Source organism: Lontra canadensis, unplaced genomic scaffold (assembly GCF_010015895.1).
Source record: "Lontra canadensis isolate GAN:19392208 unplaced genomic scaffold, GSC_riverotter_1.0 scaffold13, whole genome shotgun sequence".
In the NCBI taxonomy this organism is placed as follows: domain Eukaryota; kingdom Metazoa; phylum Chordata; class Mammalia; order Carnivora; family Mustelidae; genus Lontra; species Lontra canadensis.
Window position 1 is genome coordinate 21,342,400 of NW_022631007.1, and position 21,288 is coordinate 21,363,687.

A 21,288-nucleotide genomic window follows, 5' to 3' on the forward strand; every position below is an offset into this window, starting at 1 on the left:
ACGTACTGGTATGAGTTAACGTGTATTAAAATACAGATAGAGTGAATACTTACGTCACTTCTCTGGGCCTGGTTGATTTTCGACTGCACTATGATCGGGGCATCCTCAATCGAGGTAAACTTGAGAGTGTCCGGATGTTGGCGGTATTTTTTCTGTTTGGTGAATTAAAACAAGAGAAACAAGAATATTACTTTCATGAAGGCTAAACATAAAAATCCTTGAAATTTGCTTTGGAGGGACAAGGATTTTTCTGGATTTTTAAAATATAAAAATACTCGGTTCTTGGTTGGCTTGGGGGAAAAGATGAATACAATACAAAAGCCGGTGTTTAAAAAATTGGCTTAATTTTGGATGGTCTGGGGCAGAATAGACCAATACAACTTGCAGGAACCAGACAGTTCCTTGCTTGTGAAATGAAAGAACAGAACCTAAACAGAACCCAGAAACACCACAAAGTTTACTAAAGGATTACCAGAAAAGCATGGGAGGATATTTGGAGTGTCTTTTGCGTGACACTAACAGGCTCTCAGGCGGCTGTTGCTCGAACTGAAATAAAGAGGCTCTCTGGTTGAGGGAGGAGGGACTGCGGAATTAGGGCAACGGCTAGGGGTTCCTACAAGAAAGGGAAGACTTTTGTTCTGTAGACTCTGTGTGGTCAGTACACAGGTCATCACCAAAGCGCTGAGGAGCTACAGGAGAGAGGACAATGGAAGGTGTTCCAACAGGAAGCTGGTAACTTCTAGCTACGTTTCTAGATCCTTCTCCATCTACTCTCCCAGTCTTCTTCCTTTGTGCATGTCATATATCCCGCTCTGTGTATGAAGAAGCATCACTCAGCTTCAGACTTCTGAAAACCACCAACCCAGAAGAACTTTCATGAAAAACCTCTGGGATAAAATGTTGCTCACCGAAAGCAAGGACAAGCACAGAACAACAGAAACTTGAGTGTGAAGACAACCCTCACTCAGCACCTCTGTCCCTTCTTTATACAGGCTGACCTCCTTGATGATGGATTCACCTGACAGCAGTGGGAATGTTCCACTGTCGAAGAAGGGACAGAACCTGGCTACGTAAAGAGTGCAAGGTCATCACTCCTTTCCCTCAGACTCAATAATAACTTATAGACTACTTCAAGGTCATCCAGAATAGGACACAGGGTAAAATACTTTAAGGAAAATTTCTGTAATATTCATTATATGCATTATTCATAAAACCAGAAAGTGTAAAGAATCTGCGTGTTCACCAACTGGACAACCAAAATGCAATACAGCTACAAAGGAACACTAACTCAGCAATAATGAGGAATGAATTGCAGACACAGGCAGATATATAGATGAGCCTCAGAAACATGGTGCTAAGTGATGGAAGTCTGATGCAAAAGAAAGTTCTAGAAAAGTACAACTATAGAGACAGAAAGCAGATCTCTGGTTGCCCGGCATTGGAGATGAGAGCAGGAATTTTCCAAGAAAACTCAGATATACTAGCAGCATTTTAAAATTCAATCATGGTGATGACTGTACAACTATATGAATGTATTAAAACTTGCCAAGGTGTACCCTTAAAATACGTGAAATTTGTGGTAGGTGAATTAAACCGTGAAAAAGTTGTTTAAAATATTTTTTTCATGAATGGTTAACATCAATGACTTTGCTGATGTAAAGCTTATCTACCTGGATAATTCATGCCTGTGGTAAGTGCTTTTTTCTCAGCCACAACTGCTAGAGAATGAAGCAGTAAAAGGAGGCACTTCTATGGTTTGGGGCTTTAACACATCACATTCCAACTCTCTCTGTGGCAGAGGGGATGGTACCTCATTCAGGATGTCTGAAGCTCTCTTCACCTTTTCCATCTCTAAGGACCCAAAAGGTACCCAGCCACAACCTTTCATCCAGCTGTTGTAGTCAGCTTTGTATTCGACCTAAAACACCAAGAGAAACGTTACAGTTCTCTGCTCAGCAACATCCTTATTCACAAAATCATTAACAATTTACCCCAAATGATGTTGAGATTCCTGACCAGCTTCCTTACTTCATACATTAAGGTCATTTCTTTTTTTAAGATATTACTTAGTTATTTGAGAGAGACAGAGTGCAAGCTGAGAGTGGGGGTGAGGGACAGAGAGGGAGGGAGAAAAAGAATCCCAAGCAGACTCTGGGCTGAGCGTGGAGCCCAGCGTGGGGCTCTCTCTCAGACCCTGAGATCGTGACCTGAGCCAAAACCAAGAGTGGGACATGGAACTGACTGAGCCATGCAGGAGGTGCCCCATATGAAGGTTATTTTAAGTATTTCCTTGATGAGAGACTTTAAGAGCCCTTAGGTTATTACTGTTCTTCTAGCTGGTCTATATTCTATTTCATCCTTATTTCTAACTGAAGGGAAGTATGTGGCACTCTAATTCCAAGCTGGACAAGTGCTATAACTTCAAAGAATAAATAAAATAGTTATATTTAGATAATCAAATGTGAGATGTCTACTGCCTGGAACTCTAAGTATTATATTTCTTTGGTCAAATTAGGACCAATGGCCACAATGAAGACAGATAATTTTGCCCATTTTCTTGTAAGACTTGAAAGTAAATTTTGCACTATGTGTTTGCACACATTGCCCTTCATGTATAACGGTTAGCTTAGGAGTGTTTCTACACTGGCTAACGATCCACTTTAAAATGGTTGCACTCAGGGGCACCTGGGTGGCTCAGTGGGTTAAGCCTCTGCCTTAGGCTTGGGTCATGGTCTCAGGGTCCTGGGATCGAGCCCCGCATCTGGCTCTCTGCTCAGCGGGGAGCCTGCTTCCCCCTCTCTCTGCCTGCCTCTCTATTTGTGATCTGTCAAATAAATACATAGAATCTTTAATAAATAAATAAATAAAATGGTTGAACTCATATAATTTGCTATGGAAAACCATTATCATTTGGAATTTTTCCTATTTTGGAGACATACTTGATGCCATTAAAGTAATAGGCTACTCTCGGGGTGCCTGGGTGATTCAGTTGGTTAAGTGTCTAACTCATGGTTTCAGCTCAGGTCATGATCTCATGGTTGTGGGACTGAGCCCTGAATCAGGCTTTGCGCTGGGATCCTCTCTCTCCCTCTCCCTCTGGCCCCCCACCCACACACCCCAACTCTCGTCTCTAAAAAATAAATAAATAAATAAAATAACAGGCTACTCTTATTGTCTGGCTATGGATGGTACCTAAAACTTAAATTCTAGATATAAAATTCAAATCATTGTTCGTTAGTGTGGGTCTTTTAATTGGAATGAAAAATCAAGAAATTATTGGGTTCCTGCCTTTGAGAAGTTTACAATTTACTTGGTGAAAGAAACATAGCAAAATTAAAGAAATAATAATGCATAAAATAGGATTATTAGTGATGGGAATTTAAAATGGTAGAGTTGCTGTAGAAAGAGGAGGATGGTTCCTCAAAAAATTAAAAATAGAATTACCATGTGATCTAGCAACTCCACTTCCGAGTATATACTCAAAACAATTGAGAGTAGGATCTCAAAGGTCACCTATGTCCATACAAGCATTATTCACAATAGCCAAGAGATAGAAGCAACCCAAATATCCACTGACAGATGAAGGAATAAGCAAAATGTGGTATGCACATACAATGGAGTATTATTCGGCCTCAAGAAGGAAGGAAATTCTGACACATGGTACAATATGCATGAAGTTTGAGGACATTTCATTAAGTGAAATAAGCCGGTAATAAACAGACAAAGACTGAATGACTCTACACATATGCGGTCTGTAGAGTAGCCCAGTTCATAGAAACAGGAAATAGAAGGGTGTCTGCCAGAAGCTGGAAGGAGGGGAAAAACACCGAGTTGTTGATCTGCTATAGCTTCAGTTTTCTAAGATGAAAAGGCTTTGGGAACTGGGTGCACGCCCACGTGAATATTATTAACTGCTGCTGAACTGTACACTTACAAAGGATAAAGACGGCAAGTTTCATGTTATGCGTATGTTATGTGCTCACTACGTTAAAAAAAATAGAACACAATTGTTAGGATGAAATGTTCGATTGTGTAGCTCAAATTTATTTGCCTAAACAAGTTTTCATCTGCAGAAAAAAACCTCAGTGATTATGAAAATTGATGCTGTAAATGATAGAAGATACTTTATTTTCAGACAAGATAGCTATCCAGGTAAAAAGTTATTGAGAACAATGAATGAGATCATTGTGATAATAACAAAGATAATAACAGTGAATGTTTACTAAGAATTCACTGGGGCCTGACACTAAGCTAAGTATTTGCATGCATTTAAATTCTCAAAACAATTCTTTTACTTTATTCCAATTTCACAAGGACGACTTGAGACTCAGCAAGGTTGATAGCTTTCCCAAAGGGACAGAGTGATGAGGTCATGCTAGACCTAGGTCTCTCTAACTCTAAAGGGCACATGCTCCTCCAACCACAAGGGTCATTTCCCGTTATGTGCTCCATACAGAAGACAATGACAATACTGAGGAATGTCAAAAAAATCTCACTCCACTTAAAGATTATTTCCGTTTCCACCTTAGAAAAAGGGAATAGAGAAAATCCGATTACTCACATCACTCTGCAGTGCATAAGCCTTCTTGGCGAGATCCACGTTGATGCTATCGGGAGGGTAGCTGTAATTGTGCAAGATGTGCTTATAGTCCACATCACTAGCAATCTCCTGAGATTTCTTAGCTTGAGTGACTTGGAGCATATCAAGAGGGGCCGTGTAGATAGTCTTTGACTTCTCATAGTCTTTGCGATATTCACGCTGTGAATAGGAAATTTCCATTTATTACCACAAACCCTCAATGGATTTCCAGACAGGCATAGAAGTCTCTCACAAACAAACACAAGTTACAGAAGCACATTCCAATAGCTGAGTAGTTATTTTTTCCTAAAATCTGTGCATATGTTACACATTATTGAACCCTTTCTCTCCAAAAAAGTCAAACGTGGACGTATCTGAACAAATCTCTTTTTAGATAAAAGAGCAACTGTCAGACATCAGGAATGGGCCACAGCTTCTGTGCCTGACAGGTATTTTATTTTAACACAGGGTTTTGCAAGGACCATTAACAAGTGTTATTTTTACTGAAGTCATCTAATCCTTGATCTGTTTTCCAATAAAAAAAAATTTAATGGTAAAAATTATATGATGGTCATTCCATACTTTGGATTTTATAAAATGACTACTTTGTGAATAAAGCTGTCCTCTTGACTCCTTGGCTTTCCTAACGTCATCTTTAAATGGTTACTGATTTTTTTTTTTTCCCCAACCTGGCTATTCTACTTTTGACAGTAGATAAGCCCCACTGAGAATCCCAAAGGTTTTTTTCATACCAAGTTTAATTTTGGTAACGATTTAAAAGAAGCTTCAGATTGCAGCAGTAGTAAGACCTCAAAGGAGAAAAGTTTGTGAAACTGAGCCATGAAAGTAACCTTGGCACTTATTACAGTGTTCTCATAAACCAAATGTCTTGACTGAGCCTCAGAAAGTACTTTCATTGGCTGGCTTTCTGGAATGTTAAGACAGGGTGCTAATTAGATCAAAGCCCCAGCTTCATCATGTCCACTCATCAATTACTTAACAGGAAAGAAAAATTCTGACCCAGTGCCTGTAGGAAAATTCTAAACTTGTTATATCCCCACATAATCACAGAAGCATTAAAGACTGACCCAAGGTAGCAAGTATCCATGTGCCTTATAAATCTTCTGTAGCAATTCCTTTTGAAAACGACCTGATTGTTTAGCTTAGGGAATGTGATTTTCCTTCTAAATATTTTTGTGGGCAGTCACATTCACTGAATAAACTTATCACTTAATTGTAAAATCTAGACTCTGGTTTATGAAAATAAAATATGGAAACTTTCTGACAGTGCTAGAACACTGAAAAAAATACAGTTTGTCTTTATTAGAAATAACTTGGGGGGATCCTGGGTGGTTCAGTCGGTTAAGAGTCTGCCTTCAGCTCAGGTTATGATCCCAGGGTCCTGGGATGGAGCCCTGCATCGGGCTCCCTGCTCAGCAGGGGGCCTACTTCTCCCTCTTCCTCTGCAGCTCTTCCTACTGGTGCTCTCTTGCTCACACTCTTGCTCTCTCTTTCAAATAAGTAAATAACATTTAACAAAGAGAGAGAAAGAAAGAAAGAAACTTATAGGAGCGCCTGGGTGGTACAGTCGGTTGAGTGTCCAACTCTTGGTTTTGGCACAGGTCATGATTTCAGGGTTGTGGGATCAAGCCCCACATTGGACTCCACAGTCAGTGTAGAGTCTGCTTGAGATTCTTTTTCCCTCTCCCTCTGCCCCTCCCATTCATGCTTTCTCTTTCTGCCTTCTCTAAAATAAATCTTAAATAAATAAATAAATAAATAAACTGAAAAAGCAATGTTGCAACGACATTGATGTGTGGACATGTTTTTGACCAAATTGTTTTTATTCTTTTGTTCCTGTCCTTATCAGTTCACACATGCATCTACGTATATAAAATGTAGTCAAAGGTCCAAATGGCCTTAAAAGATTCTCTTTAAAAGCTTTGCATGTTCCATATCTGCAGCTAAGCATTTAGCCTGGATAGTATGTGAAAATGATTCATCATTGACTAGCTTTTTTGGCTGCCAATATCAATCAATTAACAAGTATTTACCAAACACTACTATGTGCTTAGTGTTCTAATGGTACTGTGATGGGATAAAGAACAAAAGACAAAGATACATGTGCTGTCAACAGACAGCTATAACCTTTAGAACTGAGAAGGGATAAGGAACTAGTAAAAAATACGATGTATGTGAGCACTGTATACTGACATAATTCAGTGTGAAGATATCAGAGAAAGTTACTGAATACAGGATGTTTTAAACTGCTATATAACCACATAGCACACGCAAAATGAATTAAAGAAGTATATATAGATAATTATATGAACACATGGTTGAAAATACAAACATTCTTCTATTTAATTATGAAAAAAATATTTGCAAGCTATGCTGAACAGTCTTTCTATTCTTAAGGAATTCTCTAAACATTCTTTAAACACAGTATATGCTACAATTTGCAGTTGGTGTTTTCTCCCCTGCAGTAAGAATTTTAACTGAAAGATGAGAGTTGGCCCATACATAAGCCTTAGGAATCTATAAATTCTGTGCAATTCAGACAAAAGGTATGAAGAAAAAGTTCATTTTTCTAGATGAGTGATCCAAGTCTTTTATCAGATTCTCAAAGGGGCCTATAATCAGTGCAGTGTTTTCCTTGAACCTGTGCTGGTACTAACTGCTAAAGTCAATAAAGAACAATGACAGCTAACAATAAGATTTTTGTCTGTGACTCTTGATTCTCTTCCAATATAAAGATAGTTTTAAAACCATCATTTTAAAGGTTATTTTTCAATCAGGAGAAAATATGAAAATATCTAGTGATGTTTTCAAAAAGTTCTGAGAATTAAAATCAATATTCTATTAAATAATAAAACATACATTTTTTAAAGTGAAATGGACATAATTATAAATCAGTAATTTCTCTCCTCAAACACTGAAAGGTACAAGAATTTGGGAAATCATTCTGCTTCTGAAGTTTATCCCCAGCAGTTTGCTGTGAACAGGACAGAGCCCATGGATATGGAATCCTTTTACTTGCTACCACCCCTGGGCATGTAAACAGGGATACCATCTTGAAAACGAGACAGATTTACAAAGACGCTCACCTCACTCTGGTTTTTGGCCGTCTTCAAAGAGTGCAGCATCTTAGGGTCATCATTAATGCTCAGGGCTCCAATCATTTTCCCTTTATTTTTCTCATAGTCTTTCTTGTACATCACCTATAAAGACATTACACATTCCAGATCCCACCCACCCAGAACCGTCACCGCGGGCCCCCTGCCCAGGCGCCCAGGCCACACTCACATCGCTGGCGATCTTGCTGTTGGCCTTGGCTGCCAGCAGGGGAATGGCGTCCACTTTAATGTCGAATTTTTTCGCTTTGCTCTTCTCCCAGTCATGCTTGTAGATATTCTGGACAGGAACATTTTAACAAAGGAATCAGCAAAAATGATATGCATGTTTACCACACTTTAAAGACTAATGAGCACCTCAATACTCCGGCTTAACGCAAAATAAATGGACCGTTTTTATTGTCCAGAAAATTGTGCATATTTTGGTTATTTCTCTTCCAGCTGAAGCTTCTAACTTCCCAAGCTCAAGGTTCTCTACTCCTCACTAGAATCTTTCATCAAATTAACCTCATTTTAGCGACCATACTAATATCTGATTCCTAACACTGAGTACTTCACAGAGTGGCACAAATGTTCGATAGTTAATTTACTTTTTGTGATCTAAAGATATCACTTTCATTTGATCTCAAAGTCCTCTGAAAAGTCCTGACTCATTACAATACTCATTGATGCTGGATAACCTAAGTACTTATTTATAGAATTGTGGAAGAAACGGAGATCTACCCTACTCCTCCAAGGGGAATTTGACTTTTCTCTATAATTAATTTTTTAAAATGAAAGGTAGCAATGGATACTCGGCCTTAATGCCTTTTGAATACCCTGTATATCTTAGTGTAAGCTCTCTTACATGTAGAAATGAGCACCATTTATGGGAAATAAGGGGCATTACACATCTGAGGAATAAATAAAATGAAACTATCTAAAAAACCAGGCCCTGGGTGAAAATTAATTATAGCATAGCATAAATGAATATATGGCTAAAATCTCTAACAGTATGATTCACAGTTACACCTACATGAGTGGTGGCATTTGGAGGGTTGGTTAAAACATACTAAGACTGAAAAAAAAAACCCATACTAAGACTGTCTGATTATATGAAGCTACTTACAACATTGCTATCTACATTTACAAGGTGAATTCAAAGATATGTGGGCAGAGGCACAGGGACGTGATACACAGGTTAAATGTTCTTCCCATCTTAAACACAGACGTGTTTATTCAGTGAAGCAATCCAGAAATAAAAGCACAGGTCGTCAGGATAGCCCATGGCATAGTATACGGGAACTTACATCACTCAGGTTATAGGCGTTGACTTTGTGCTGGAGGAGGGCAGGAGTATCTGGAGGTATGTGGCACTTGAACTTTTCACTTTCATGCTTTGCTTTGTAGTTCAGCTGAGACAGAAAGTGAGAGAGACAGACAGAGAGGGAGAGAGACAGACAGTAAAGGAGACAATTAGTTTTAAAGACGAACTGTTCCCAAATACAAAAACCTTGTGTGGTACATTTCATAAAATAAAATGTAAAATACATTTTGTTTAAATAACTGACAGCGTTGTTAAGATCAAGACACAAGTCCAGAACTAGGGTGGGCCTCTCTGCGTTATTGATAACACAGGAGATATCACATCTGTCACTGGCGTAGGACTGTCCTGGAAGGTGGTGGCTGTCTCACATATGCTCCCTCTCCAATCATACCACAATGGGCCCTCGGAATCAGGGGACTCTGAGACTCACAGCCCTTTCTCTCTTACCATTGTCAATGCTCACTTTCTGGGAACATGTTCTAAGAAACCTACTTATGTCCCCACATGTATATTATGGTTTGTTAAGACTCTTATGTGAAGACTTGATTTCTGGTCATAAATTGACTGAGGTTACTTTCACTGTTTTGTTTAGTTCAACACAAGCTTGGGAGTTCATACTTAAAACTCATGTGATAAAACTTATCTCAAAAACTCCATTTCCCAAAAATGTATTTGAGACCAAGACATCTCATGTATTGAATATCTGCTCTGGGCCAGGGTATTTCCTATGCTCATACCTCCTTCCATTTACTCTTCAAAGCAACCACAAATTACAAAAGGGCAATAAGAGGCATAGAGAGGTTCAACAGTTTGCCTGTGCTGCCAGGTTGTAAAGACAGAGCTGGAATTTTACCCAGTCTTGTCTGACTCAAGAACTCATGTTCCTTCCAGGGCAGTAACGTACATCAGTTCCCCTTCTAGAACCAACTATCATTGATACCCATCCAAGAAGATGCAAGGCAAGTAAATAAGGAGATATTTTAGGTGATTATGAATATAGACAAGTTAAATTTGCTAAAACATACTTAGCCTTTTTTTGGTAAATGTGACAAGTCACTGGATTTTATATGCAGAGTTATGATAGGTTATCCCTCCCAACTGGATTTTCTGCATATTTAAAGGAACTTACATCACTCAGTTGTTTGGAATTGACTTGGGCTTGCACCAGAACAGGAGAGTCTGTGACTTGAGTGAATTTTGTCTTATCTGGATGGACTTTGTAGGTATGCTGTGGAGAAAAAAGGAATCATTTTAGCAGTCAAATCCAAGTTGGCCTAGAGGCCAAGCAAGGAGAATCCATTCCCCAAAGGAAAAGAAACTTGTAGTTAATCAAACCTACAGCTCTCTTCTGATTAGACTGCCCTGTTTTTGAAGATACTATCACATCTGTACAAGAAACTTTCTCATTCTTCAGATTTCTAATAACCCACCTTTGGGGAAATGAACTAGAACTAGCTCTTGAAATGTATGGATGACAATAGGGGAAATCAGTTCATCTACTACAAGATAAATTTTGTTTCTTGCAATTTCCTTGCTTGCATTTATTTGAGAAGTGTTTTAACATTGTAGGTATTTCTTGACCCCTAGAGGCCGCAGGCGGCAGGATGTTCCAAGTTCCTATCACAGACTTACATCTTTACACTGATCCAGTTTCTTGATTGCTTCATATTCTTGAGTTATAGTCTGAGGGAAGAAGCCTTTGCCTCTGTCTTCTTCATATTCTGCTTTGTAGTTTTTCTAGGAGGAAAAGAAATCAGATACAAGGATGCAACCATTTATTCATGCCCTAAGGACGTGTTGGAAAGCTATCGGATTGTCTTGGCACTTACGTCACTGTTTTGAGCTGTAACTTTCATGCAGTGCGTATGGTATGGATCCTCAAAGCTGCCGACATAATGTCCCAAAATATTCTTCAAGTAGGAATCTTTGTATTTAGTCTGAAAGACAAAACACATTTCATGTATTTATTGGGGGAAATAATGGATCTTTTCTTAACAGAAGTAGTGACCACAGGACTGCTTACATCACTAGTGAAGTTGTGCAGAACTGTATCAAGTTGAAATTTGGGGGTTTCGCAGTAATTTATGCTCTTTGCCTTTGTCTTTTCATAGTTTTCCTTGTATAGTTTCTGTCAAAGAAAAAAAAAATCAGTTAAAGTAGATTCCTGTCACTCCCACACTGATTGTAACACTTATATTTCCCAACACTCAACAAAAGAAGAAGAAAAAAATATATCGCCTGCAAACTGTCTTAAAAATTGACAATCAGACATTGGGGTGTGGTGAATGATAAGTTTCTTCTATTAGCAATGACTGTAAAGCTTAGGTTTTCAATGGTCACCAAAGGATCTAGAAACTAGTACAATGCCTCAGACCAAGACCTTAGCTGTGGCGAGTTGTGTGTATTTCAGCTCTGCTAGGTCTTCCCTCCCCCAACTCACACACTCGTCCCTCACTGATGGTGTCACGACAGACACGAATATTCTGAGCAACAGTGAATTTTTTTTCTTAAATAAACCTTCACAAAAAAGTTGAGTATATGCTGAGAAGTACACGCACTCTCTTCCTCCTTCCACCAAGGGAAAAGCCTTCTGCAAACAGATAGTGTATCTTAAAATTACAGTATACCCAAGAACCCAGATGATAAAGCCACTCATTCTTCTTCTCCGCTAGGATGTCAATTTAGCTCTAACAATAACAATAAATAACTATTGATTTTAAAGGTGCAACTGAGAAAGTAGGTCTTGTCACTTTCTCATGTTGGGTTTGGAGACTGTAAATGGTGATATTTGGTTTTCAAATTTTTATATTGTTCTCTTTATCAGCAAAGGAGATTTGAACCTGAGCTTTTAGATGTTTGCTAAAGATGACCTTCCTTTAGGAAACAGGAGACCTGCTTTGCACTGATTTCCCAACAGGGCTATTTGGACAGACACACTGACTCTCTCACCTGCCACCCCAACTCCATTCACCCCCTTCCTCAATTGCATGTACACATTTCTATGGTGCTGACTTAATTTGAGGGACAAAGAAAACTAACCTGCAGAGAGAACCATGTATAATTCTCAAATACTGGGAAAGCTTAATATAGTGTAACTATAAGGGAAAAATGCAACTGATCACATGTTCAGTCTCTTTATATACAGTCAAAGTGGTCTCAGGTTTCTAGTCTCTTAATGCCATTTCTCACTTATCCAATCAATTTTAAATCTAATGGATTGGTCAGACTCTTAATTCCACATGGAGAAACTCCTGTGAAGGGTCAGGGAGCCATCTTTTAAGTCATACTGTCTACAAATGGTTGTTTCTAGGGACAAGATCTGCACAGAGAATGGTGGAGGTAAGGGGAAGAAGCGGTGAGACACGGGACATTTGTCCTCGCCCCGCTTGATGAACACAAGGGCAGGGCACACGCACAATTTCATCTCTCACTCTCCTCCCCTTTCGAAGTCTCCTTCTGCCTGGGTCAGATGACGTGTATTTCCTACAGTGTACCCTTTGCCCATATGGAAGCTCAGGCACCAGAGCCTATAAGCAAATGAGGATTTCTCTGCCCATTGAGCTAAATCCATAGCCCCCCACCAAAACTGAACACACATCATACTCAGAGGCATGCCTGTCTTCCTGTGGGTAAATGGTTCCAGGGGAACTGCGACACTAGAATCTTAAAGTATTTGCAAAGTTATATATGCACTTAGTCATTTAGTTATATATGTATTATAGGAGCAAAATCTCATCTCTCTGGCAGCTAAGGTTTAAAAAAAAACACTTTTTGACAAGAATGTACTTACATCACTCAGGGCATTTCCTGCCGCCTTCAGCTGCTGGAGCAGTGGGTTCTCTGAAGCAGGAAGTACATTATAATCTGCTTTTCCCTTGTTCTTTTCATAGTCTTCTTTGTATTTTACCTGTAGGAGTGAAATAAAATGAGAAGTAAGGCTGTGGGTTATTTTTGCTCTTGTCTCTATTATGGATAATCAATTTTCTCTCTAGAAGAGTGGCAGCTTGACATTTTACAAACAAAATACTCCTAGTAGCTCATAACAGCATCAGAGCAAGTGCATCAATTTCCAGGCTAACTTCTCTTCCCATTCATTTATTCATTCAAAAATGTCCATAGGGGATCAATTATGCACTGGCTCTGGGACAGGTCCAAGAAAGAGTAAGACCTGGTCCCCACCCTCAAAGAGAAAAAGATACACACAGATAATGACAGAGCCTCATGTCCCAGACACTTGCTGCTCCACAACCCTCATTTAGCTCTTAGCCTCCAGCTGCCTAATTGCCAACACACTGTTAAAGAAAGCAAACCAGAAGCATCCTCAATCGTATGCTTCGTCTGTGGCTGTGCGTGAGCATGTGTGTATCTAATGTACCTCAGAAGCGAGAGGAAGGGGCTGGAGGCTGGATGAAGGATGACAACCTTGCCTCTTCTTTCCACCCTCCCACTTTGCACCTTCAATTCCAGCTTTAGCAGAAGCTTTTTTTTTTTTTTTTAAGATTTTATTTATTTGACAGAGAGATCACAAGTAGGCAGAGAGGCAGGCAGAGAGAGAGGGGGGAAGCAGGCTCCCCGCTGAGCAGAGAGCCTGATGTGGGGCTCGATCCCAGGATCCTGAGATCATGACCTGAGCTGAAGGCAGAGGCTTAAACCACTGAGCCACCCAGGCGCCCTAGCAGAAGCTTTTAATGAGCGTCCCAAAGCCCCTATCAGGAACATGCCCAAAGGGAGAACAAGAAACCAATCCTAGTTCTGACCCTGATCCTCAGTGCCTGCCATTTATTGTGGCAACACAGCTGTAGAATACAGAACAGTTCAAAGACTCCTAGGTAGCTTACCAACATTTGAGAACCTCAAAAACCAAATATAATCAGTTTGGTCTCCAAAGGCAGGAGATACCCAGCTGAAAGACAGAGGCACCACCCTCTACAGCAGCCACAGAAGACTCACAGGGAATACTCTACAGGAATGAAAGACGTAACTTTCTATCTTACAGAATTATGAACTTTATTGAAAAATGGAACCAGCCAGAAAAGAAATTCCACACACACCCTTATCTCCCTACCTACATCTGGGATTTGTGGCCTCTTCTCCTGTTTATGGACAAACTGTCGGGACTTGTGGCAAAGTTTCCCCTCCTGTTAAGTACCAGAACCCTTCCCCTTTCACCTACTCAAGGATAGCACTCCAGCCACTCTTTCTGCCTCAGAAAGAGATTATTTTCCTTCCACACTGTGGATTTTTCCCATCAACGCAGATACACAGTGTCTTTGCTATCTTAAAAGAATCCCCTCTTCACCCACGTATCCCTCAGCCACTACCTCATTTTCTTCTTTTCCTTTCAGGAAAATACTTTGAAAAAGCGGAGTACAGTTATATTCTTCTAAATCTCTGTTCTCATCCACTCTGGAGCCCTCTCTAAGCAGACTCAACCAAGTTGCTCTTAAGTTCGTCAGAGACCAGACGCCGGTAGATCCATGTCAGAAACATCTGACACAGCTGATCACCCTCTTCTCCCTTCCCTTGCTTCCCACTCTCTCCCAACTCTACTCCCACCTCATCGTGCTGATGTGTTCGCATGGGGACACTCCAGGGCTCGGTCCTAGAGCTTTCAGTCTACACTTGCTCCCTTGATGGTGTCCGGTCTTACAATGTTAAATACTATCCATATACGGATGTCTTCCAAATTTATACAACCCTTCCCGCTATCTCCCCTGAAACTTCAGTCTTGTGCAGTCAACTGCCCACTTAACATTTCCACTCAGATGTCTAAAAGGCATCTCATAAGCTGAGCCTATGTCTCCCCTCCAAAAATAATTATCCAGTCCTTCCACACTCTTCTCTCTCTTGTAAAGGGAAATCCCATTCATGCAGTTGCTTAGACCCAAACTTTCTTCCCATATCCCACAACCAACCCAACAGCAGACCAGATCAGCTATACCTTCAAAGTACATCTCATCACCTGCCCTGCTCGCCTCCCGATCCAAAACATGACTGTCTTCCACCTGGAGACTGAAATAGCTTCCTAGGTGATGAGATCTTCTTGCTTTCACTCCTTCAGCAGAGCCAAGGGCAGGATTTGAGTCAAGTCGGATTAGCTCTGAAGTTTATATGCTTTCTAGTGCTAGAATGCTGAGGAATCTATTTACCAAAGTCTGCTCTATAAAGTATATGAACATATCCATGGATCTCTGTATCTTCTCTGTGACCAGATTCTCACCAATTAGTAGGAAAATTAAAAAAATTATAATCATGAGTGTGGGAATGTCCATATTCAGAGAAGTTTGCCAATCGTGTTTTCTTGAGGGGGTCCTTCTGTTGGAGAGCACAACCTTTCTACTTGCAGGTATCAAAAGGTCCTTTATGAAATATTAAAGATACTACTTAAGTATTGTTAATGCTCATACTAGCAAACTTTTTCAAAAATTTGGTAGCCTTATAACCCCAAAGTACTTTTTTTGTTGTTGCCCAAGAACTTTTTTTTTTATTACTTACAAAATCAAGAATTATAAAAAGTCCACCCCCAATAAGACCATCATGACACATGAGAGCATTTCCCCATACCTTGCTAGCTGCTACCCCAGCTTGTTTATTCACTTTGTACTCCGGTGTTTCCGTCTGCATGAAGTAGATCTGGTCTTTCATATTCTCAAAATCTTCCTGGTATTTTCTCTGTAAGACATTAAACATGCTGGAGAACTGCTGTGAGCACAGACTGTGCAAGGGTTCACACGGGGAAACAGGGGCCACTTGGAGAGCTTACCCATAGCCCCATTCCTCCTGGCTTATGCAGATCAGGTTACAATGAGAGATGGTAGGGCCATCACAAAAACAATTAGCAACTTAACTGAGACTTAGAGCAATTGTAAGAGGCTGAAAACTACCCTCTAAGAAGGAGCTCCCAGGGCTAGGGGCAGAGAATTTCAGAGAAAAGGAAAAGAGGTTTTCAGTGAAGAATTTCTGGGAAGAAACTAGTCAGGTTCATAAATGTAGTTTGGGTTCCCCAGGCAAAGAATAAATTTAAAAGGGACCCTTTAACCTGTACTCACTTTGAAACCCTACTGTTCATATGAAAATTGAGGCAAGAATAATGTAATCTGAGTAAAACAGTATTTCTCAAAAGGGAGGGAAGACTGGGAGATTTCTTTCTGGTTAGGAACTCTACACAGTTTCTTGTCCCCAAGAAGAGTCCACTACCTGGACTCTAATGTTCTGGTACGCCTTCAGGTATAGTTGGGGACTAGAAGTTATAAAGGAAAGGGTCACCTTTCATCCTAAGAACATCCGGCTATTTCTTCCTACTTACTGTGCTGATGTTATCAGCATTCATTCTGGCAGTAGCAATTTCAAAGCAAGGTGTCTCACTCCATTTGCCTTTGATTTTATTTTCATAGTCTGCCTTGTATTTTTGCTACGAGAAAAAAGAAGACAAGACAAAATATAGGAAATACAGAAATTGACAAGTAAGATAGAAAAGTAGTAAATGGGCAGCTTTAAAACACATCTTTGAAAAATTTTTTTAAATAAAAAGATATCTTGATTATGGCCCTTCTTAAGTTTTTTTTTTTTTTTAAGATTTTTATTTATTTATTTGACAGAGAGAGATCACAAGCAGGCAGAGAGAGAGGAGGAAGCAGGCTCCCTGCTGAGCAGAGAGCCTGATGCGGGGCTCAATCCCAGGACCCTGAGACCAGGGCCTGAGCCAAAGGCAACAGTTTAACCCACTGAGCCACCCAGGCGCCCCTCTTCTTAAGTTCTTAATAGAAGTCTTCAAACCTTCTAGCATAGTGTCAACAAGAAAGTTGAGCAGTGGGTAGAGGTAATAATTGACCCTCTTCTTGTCGAATCTGGGGACTTAGTTCATTCAGAACTTCTCTGATGTTTGAGATAGGAGACTCAGAAGCATACTCCACTTGTATTTCAGAGTTACAATAAAACCACTCAACCCCAGGTTTCTATGCCAGATGAACTTATTTCTGAGCTTTACCAATACTCCTAGTTATCCAGAAAGCAATACAAAAATCTGGCTTACAGACTAATTTTAAGTCTTTCCAGTTGAGACTTAAATTTTAATGAGAACTGGCAAGCAATTCAAAAATTGCCCCATCTTACTCCCAAACACCACCCCACCTGAACTTCAGGCTGTGGCCATCTAGAAGACTGGAATTATGTCTTCTTTATGTTTATATCCTCGGAATCTAACACAAAATGCAGCACACACAAGTGGCCTCATAAATGCATGCTCAAATACACTGAAATGAGCAAAGTCAATGATATGTGGCTCAAACTACCTTGGCCTTATACTGTTCTTAGAATAAAATTAAATTATTCAATCCCAAATCTGGGCATATAAGCCAAAGCCAGAGCTGGGTTACAGCAATTTCCTCTTCTTGGGAAATGTGTTAACAGATACAACCAATGAGCCTCAAGGTTTCTGCACACCTACACCCCTACTATACTCTTCAAGAGAAAAGAACGTTGCTTTCTGGTATACCTTTAACAGAACCAGTGCCAAGGAGGAGTGATGTGTTGAACCAGTGAGTATGAGTTGAAGGATACTCAATCCTTTCTCAAATGCACATACCCTTTCTTCTCAAGAGCTTAATATGCCAATCAATAGCCAAGTGTTTTTCATAACTATAAATTTTAGAGTCTTGGGCCTGAGTCCAGAAGCTCTGGGCCCAAGACTGGACTCTTATCATTACCAAAGGTGTGACTTAGCTTCTCCAAGTTTCAGGGTTCTCAACCATAGCACCAACAACCTTCCACATTAAGATTAAAAAGTTTATACCCTGAAGAGTCCTAAGCAAATGCAGGCTACGATAACTCTAACAACTATGATGATAACATTGATAGCGTAACAGAGTAAGAAACTGGAGAAAATTGTGTGAGTATTCTTTGATAGAAATCTTTGTTGAGATAATATTTACATTAAAGTACCTATTAATGTGTACTCTCCTCTCTTGAAGCTTTAAAAAAATTGTAGTCAACTCTTCAGTCAATCAAAACAGACTTAACTCAGTCAAAAAGGATTTTTCGATTGGCTGATTGCCTATAGAAGTATTTCTAAACTTTTTGGGGACTAGACTTCTTCAGATATCTGAGAAAGCTATAAAATGCCCATAAACACAACTTAGAGAATTCTTTTTTTCTTTTTTAAAGATTTTATTAATTTGACAGAGAGACACAGTGAGAGACGGAACACAAGCAAGGGGAGTGGGAAAGGGAGAAGCAGGCTCCCCACAGAGCAGGGAGCCTGATGCAGGGCTGGATTACAGGACTCTGGGGTCATGACCTGAGCCGAAGGCAGACACCTAACTGACTGGGCCACCCAGATGCCCCACAGAGAATTCCTGAATTACATGCACCCCAGGTTAAGATCTCCAATCTACATTCTTGGTGGGGGATATTGCCATTCTTCTGCTTGGTGTCAAAGGAAAACAACTCCAATATCAGGGGGTAGGGGAAACAGAGCCTGATGCATCTCCAAAACTTTGTAATATAATTTAAAATTGAAAAGGCAGTACTCTTTTTTTTTAAGATTTTACTCATTTGTCAAAGACAGAGCATATAAGCAGAGGGAGCTATAGGCAGAGGGAGAAGCAGGCTCCCCACTGAGTAAGGAGCCTGATGTGGGACTCAATCCCAGGACCCTAGGATCACGACCTGAGCTGAAAGCAGAGGCTTAACCGACTGAGCCACCCAGGTGTCCCTGCAGCAGACATTTTTTTTTTTTTTAAAGATTTCATTTATTTATTTGACAGAGAGAGATCACAAGTAGGCAGAGAGGCAGGCGGAGAGAGACGGAGAAGCAGGCTCCCCGCGGAGCAGAGAGCCCGATGTGGGGTTCGATCCCAGGACCCTGAGATCAGGACTTGAGCCGAAGACAGAGGCTTAACCCACTGAGCCACCCAGGCGCCCCTGCAGCAGACATTCTTAATGAGGTCCAAACATGGGGTCATTATGGAGAAATAATAAGAAAATCACATATGTAGATTTGTTAAAAGAAAATTAAGTAAAAATTAATTCTCACATTAAGATACAGATATCCATTGTTTTAAAAAGATATTAAAACAAGATGCAGGGGTGCCTGGGTGTCTTAGTTGGCTAAATGTCAGACTCTTGGATTCAGCTCAGGTCATGATCTCAAGGTCATGAGACTGAGCCCTAAGTCGGGCTCCACACTGGGTATGGAGCCTGCTTAAGATTGTCTCTCTTGCCTTCTGCCCCTTCCCGATGCCCCACCCCACTCGCACATTTTCTCTCCAAAATAAAGTAAAATAAGAAAAGATGCAAAACAAGAGTTTAAGACCCCTGCACCCTCACCCAAAGTCCTCCCAGACTTCTCTCTCTTCATGAAACAATAGCTAAAATGGGTCAGCTTGGAGGTGGATCTCTCACCATGCACCCCTGACTACTTGCAGGTCTGGGAAGATTTTCACTACAAGCAACTGAGGCTGCAGCTTGTTAACTGTCGAAAAAGTTATGGCCTTCCCCTTCATTTACAGGTAGGAGAGGAGTTGAAAGAATAAAGGCCTGCAGCTTGAGGAATGAGAGGAAGAGAGAGGTATGTGTCTGCATGGGACCTCCTCTGTCCACTAAGCGGTTGACTCTACATGCCTGGCAGCAAGGCGTGAGTGTTTACGTGGTACACAGAGACGTTAACTGTACCAGGGGCCCCACACCCAACCTTCCCTCCGGCTCCACCCTAGTCCTTCTGTCTGACTGTCATGTTCCAAGTCAATCAATGGAAACCTGGAAGCAAGAATGGATTTAACTTTCTCTAGGATTCTGTGTTTGTTCATTTAACAGAGGATAGCACATGGGGTCAGTTCAAGCTCTGGAACACCTTCTGTGGGCAAGAGAGTAACCGCAGGTCGACAGATGCAGTAAAATTGCTTCCTCAGACCGTAGCTCCTCCTCCTCAGAAATGAGCTGAGAGGCTTGCATTGGGTCACAAACTAGACCCCCTAATGTCCTTCTTAAACACATGGCTTTATTTTCGACTTTCCACATCTGCATCTGCAGTTCTGATGTGGTTATCAAATGGAAGGACGACAAAGCCTGTTAGTTAATCACACTTCATTCTTTCTGTGAGTTGCTAAATACTAGGACTTCGGACAGCTTCGTTCACAGAAACGCGATCCTCTCACGCAGCTGGAGGGGTCCCGACTGACATTTTCATTGCCCATAGTGGCCCCAGGGCCGCTTTCCTAACTCAACCAAATCTCTTCTGATGGAATCAATGGAAGTCTCTCCCTAAGTCTTTGTGATAGAGGAGCTTCCATGGTATTAGAAGATCAGAGCTTGGCATCTTTGTGGTGTGCAGCAGTATTTTCTGAAAGATGTTTTTAAAAATATTCCAGTGAAATACTATGATAGAGCATACCCCAGCTCCACAGGGACGGAAGGTCCTGTGCCTGGGACCCTTCAGGACCTCACCCCAGGTACCTCTTTATCCCGGTTGTTCATCTGTAGCCTCTGTTATGTAATAAACATAAGAGTGTTTCCCCTGAGTGCTGTGAGCCAATTATTAGCAAATTATCAAATATGAGGAGGGGGTCATGGGAAGCCTGAATTTAAGCCAGTCAGTCAGAGGTATGGGAGGTCCAGATTTACGACTAGTTGTCTGAAGTAGGGTCAGTCTTGCAGGTCTGTGAGATCTGAGGCTAACTCCAGGTAGATAATGTCAGAATTGAAGTGAATTAATAGGGCACCGAGTTGGTGTCAGAATTGGTCAGTGTGGTACAAGACCCATTTGGTGGCAGGAGTGTGCACAGAGAGTAAAGGAAACAGAGCTCTTCTTTTCAACTCTAGATCCCAGGGAGCTATCACTGGACATTCTAGCCTGGAATCTCATATTTTTCCTCACGTTATGAATCTAGAAGGAAGCAGAGAGGCAAGCACAGAGAGACTAAAGGGACTTCCCAGTGTTGCATTCAGAAGCCCACCTCCAGCTGGCTGTGGCGTGCGCAGTGACCTCACCAGAACGCTCACTCACATGAACCACCTGCCTGCCTGTCCATCTGTGTTAGAGCTACAAAATGCAGCTGAGCCCAGACAAGTGCTGCTGTGGAGCTCGTGGCTTTGGCCAAAGAGAAAAATGAGAGAACAGATTCTGACAGATCCAGTAAGGAAAGCTGGTAAACAACAGAATCAATATATAAGCCATATAATCATTGCAGATACACAATCATCATATTCACATACGAACAGAAGGGCGCCTGGGTGGCTCAGTTGTTTAAGCCTCTGCCTTCGGTTCGGGTCAT

At 40.8% G+C, this 21,288-nt stretch overlaps 1 protein-coding gene across 32 annotated transcripts in view; it reads right to left on the reverse strand.

Annotated features, from left to right (window-relative positions):
• NEB (nebulin) overlaps positions 1 to 21,288 on the reverse strand; it is a 202,116-nt gene that overhangs the window by 161,526 nt on the left and 19,302 nt on the right. For all 32 annotated transcript variants that reach the window (XM_032857789.1, XM_032857787.1, XM_032857780.1 and 29 more), the window contains exons 11-23: positions 16,326 to 16,430; positions 15,584 to 15,691; positions 12,810 to 12,926; positions 11,043 to 11,147; positions 10,849 to 10,956; positions 10,652 to 10,756; positions 10,149 to 10,247; positions 9,003 to 9,107; positions 7,886 to 7,993; positions 7,687 to 7,800; positions 4,562 to 4,759; positions 1,811 to 1,918; positions 54 to 152 (exon numbers count right to left, since the gene is read on the reverse strand). In XM_032857789.1, coding sequence (XP_032713680.1) covers positions 54 to 152; positions 1,811 to 1,918; positions 4,562 to 4,759; positions 7,687 to 7,800; positions 7,886 to 7,993; positions 9,003 to 9,107; positions 10,149 to 10,247; positions 10,652 to 10,756; positions 10,849 to 10,956; positions 11,043 to 11,147; positions 12,810 to 12,926; positions 15,584 to 15,691; positions 16,326 to 16,430 — 1,479 coding nt within the window. The remainder of the gene's footprint in view (positions 1 to 53; positions 153 to 1,810; positions 1,919 to 4,561; positions 4,760 to 7,686; positions 7,801 to 7,885; positions 7,994 to 9,002; positions 9,108 to 10,148; positions 10,248 to 10,651; positions 10,757 to 10,848; positions 10,957 to 11,042; positions 11,148 to 12,809; positions 12,927 to 15,583; positions 15,692 to 16,325; positions 16,431 to 21,288) is intronic.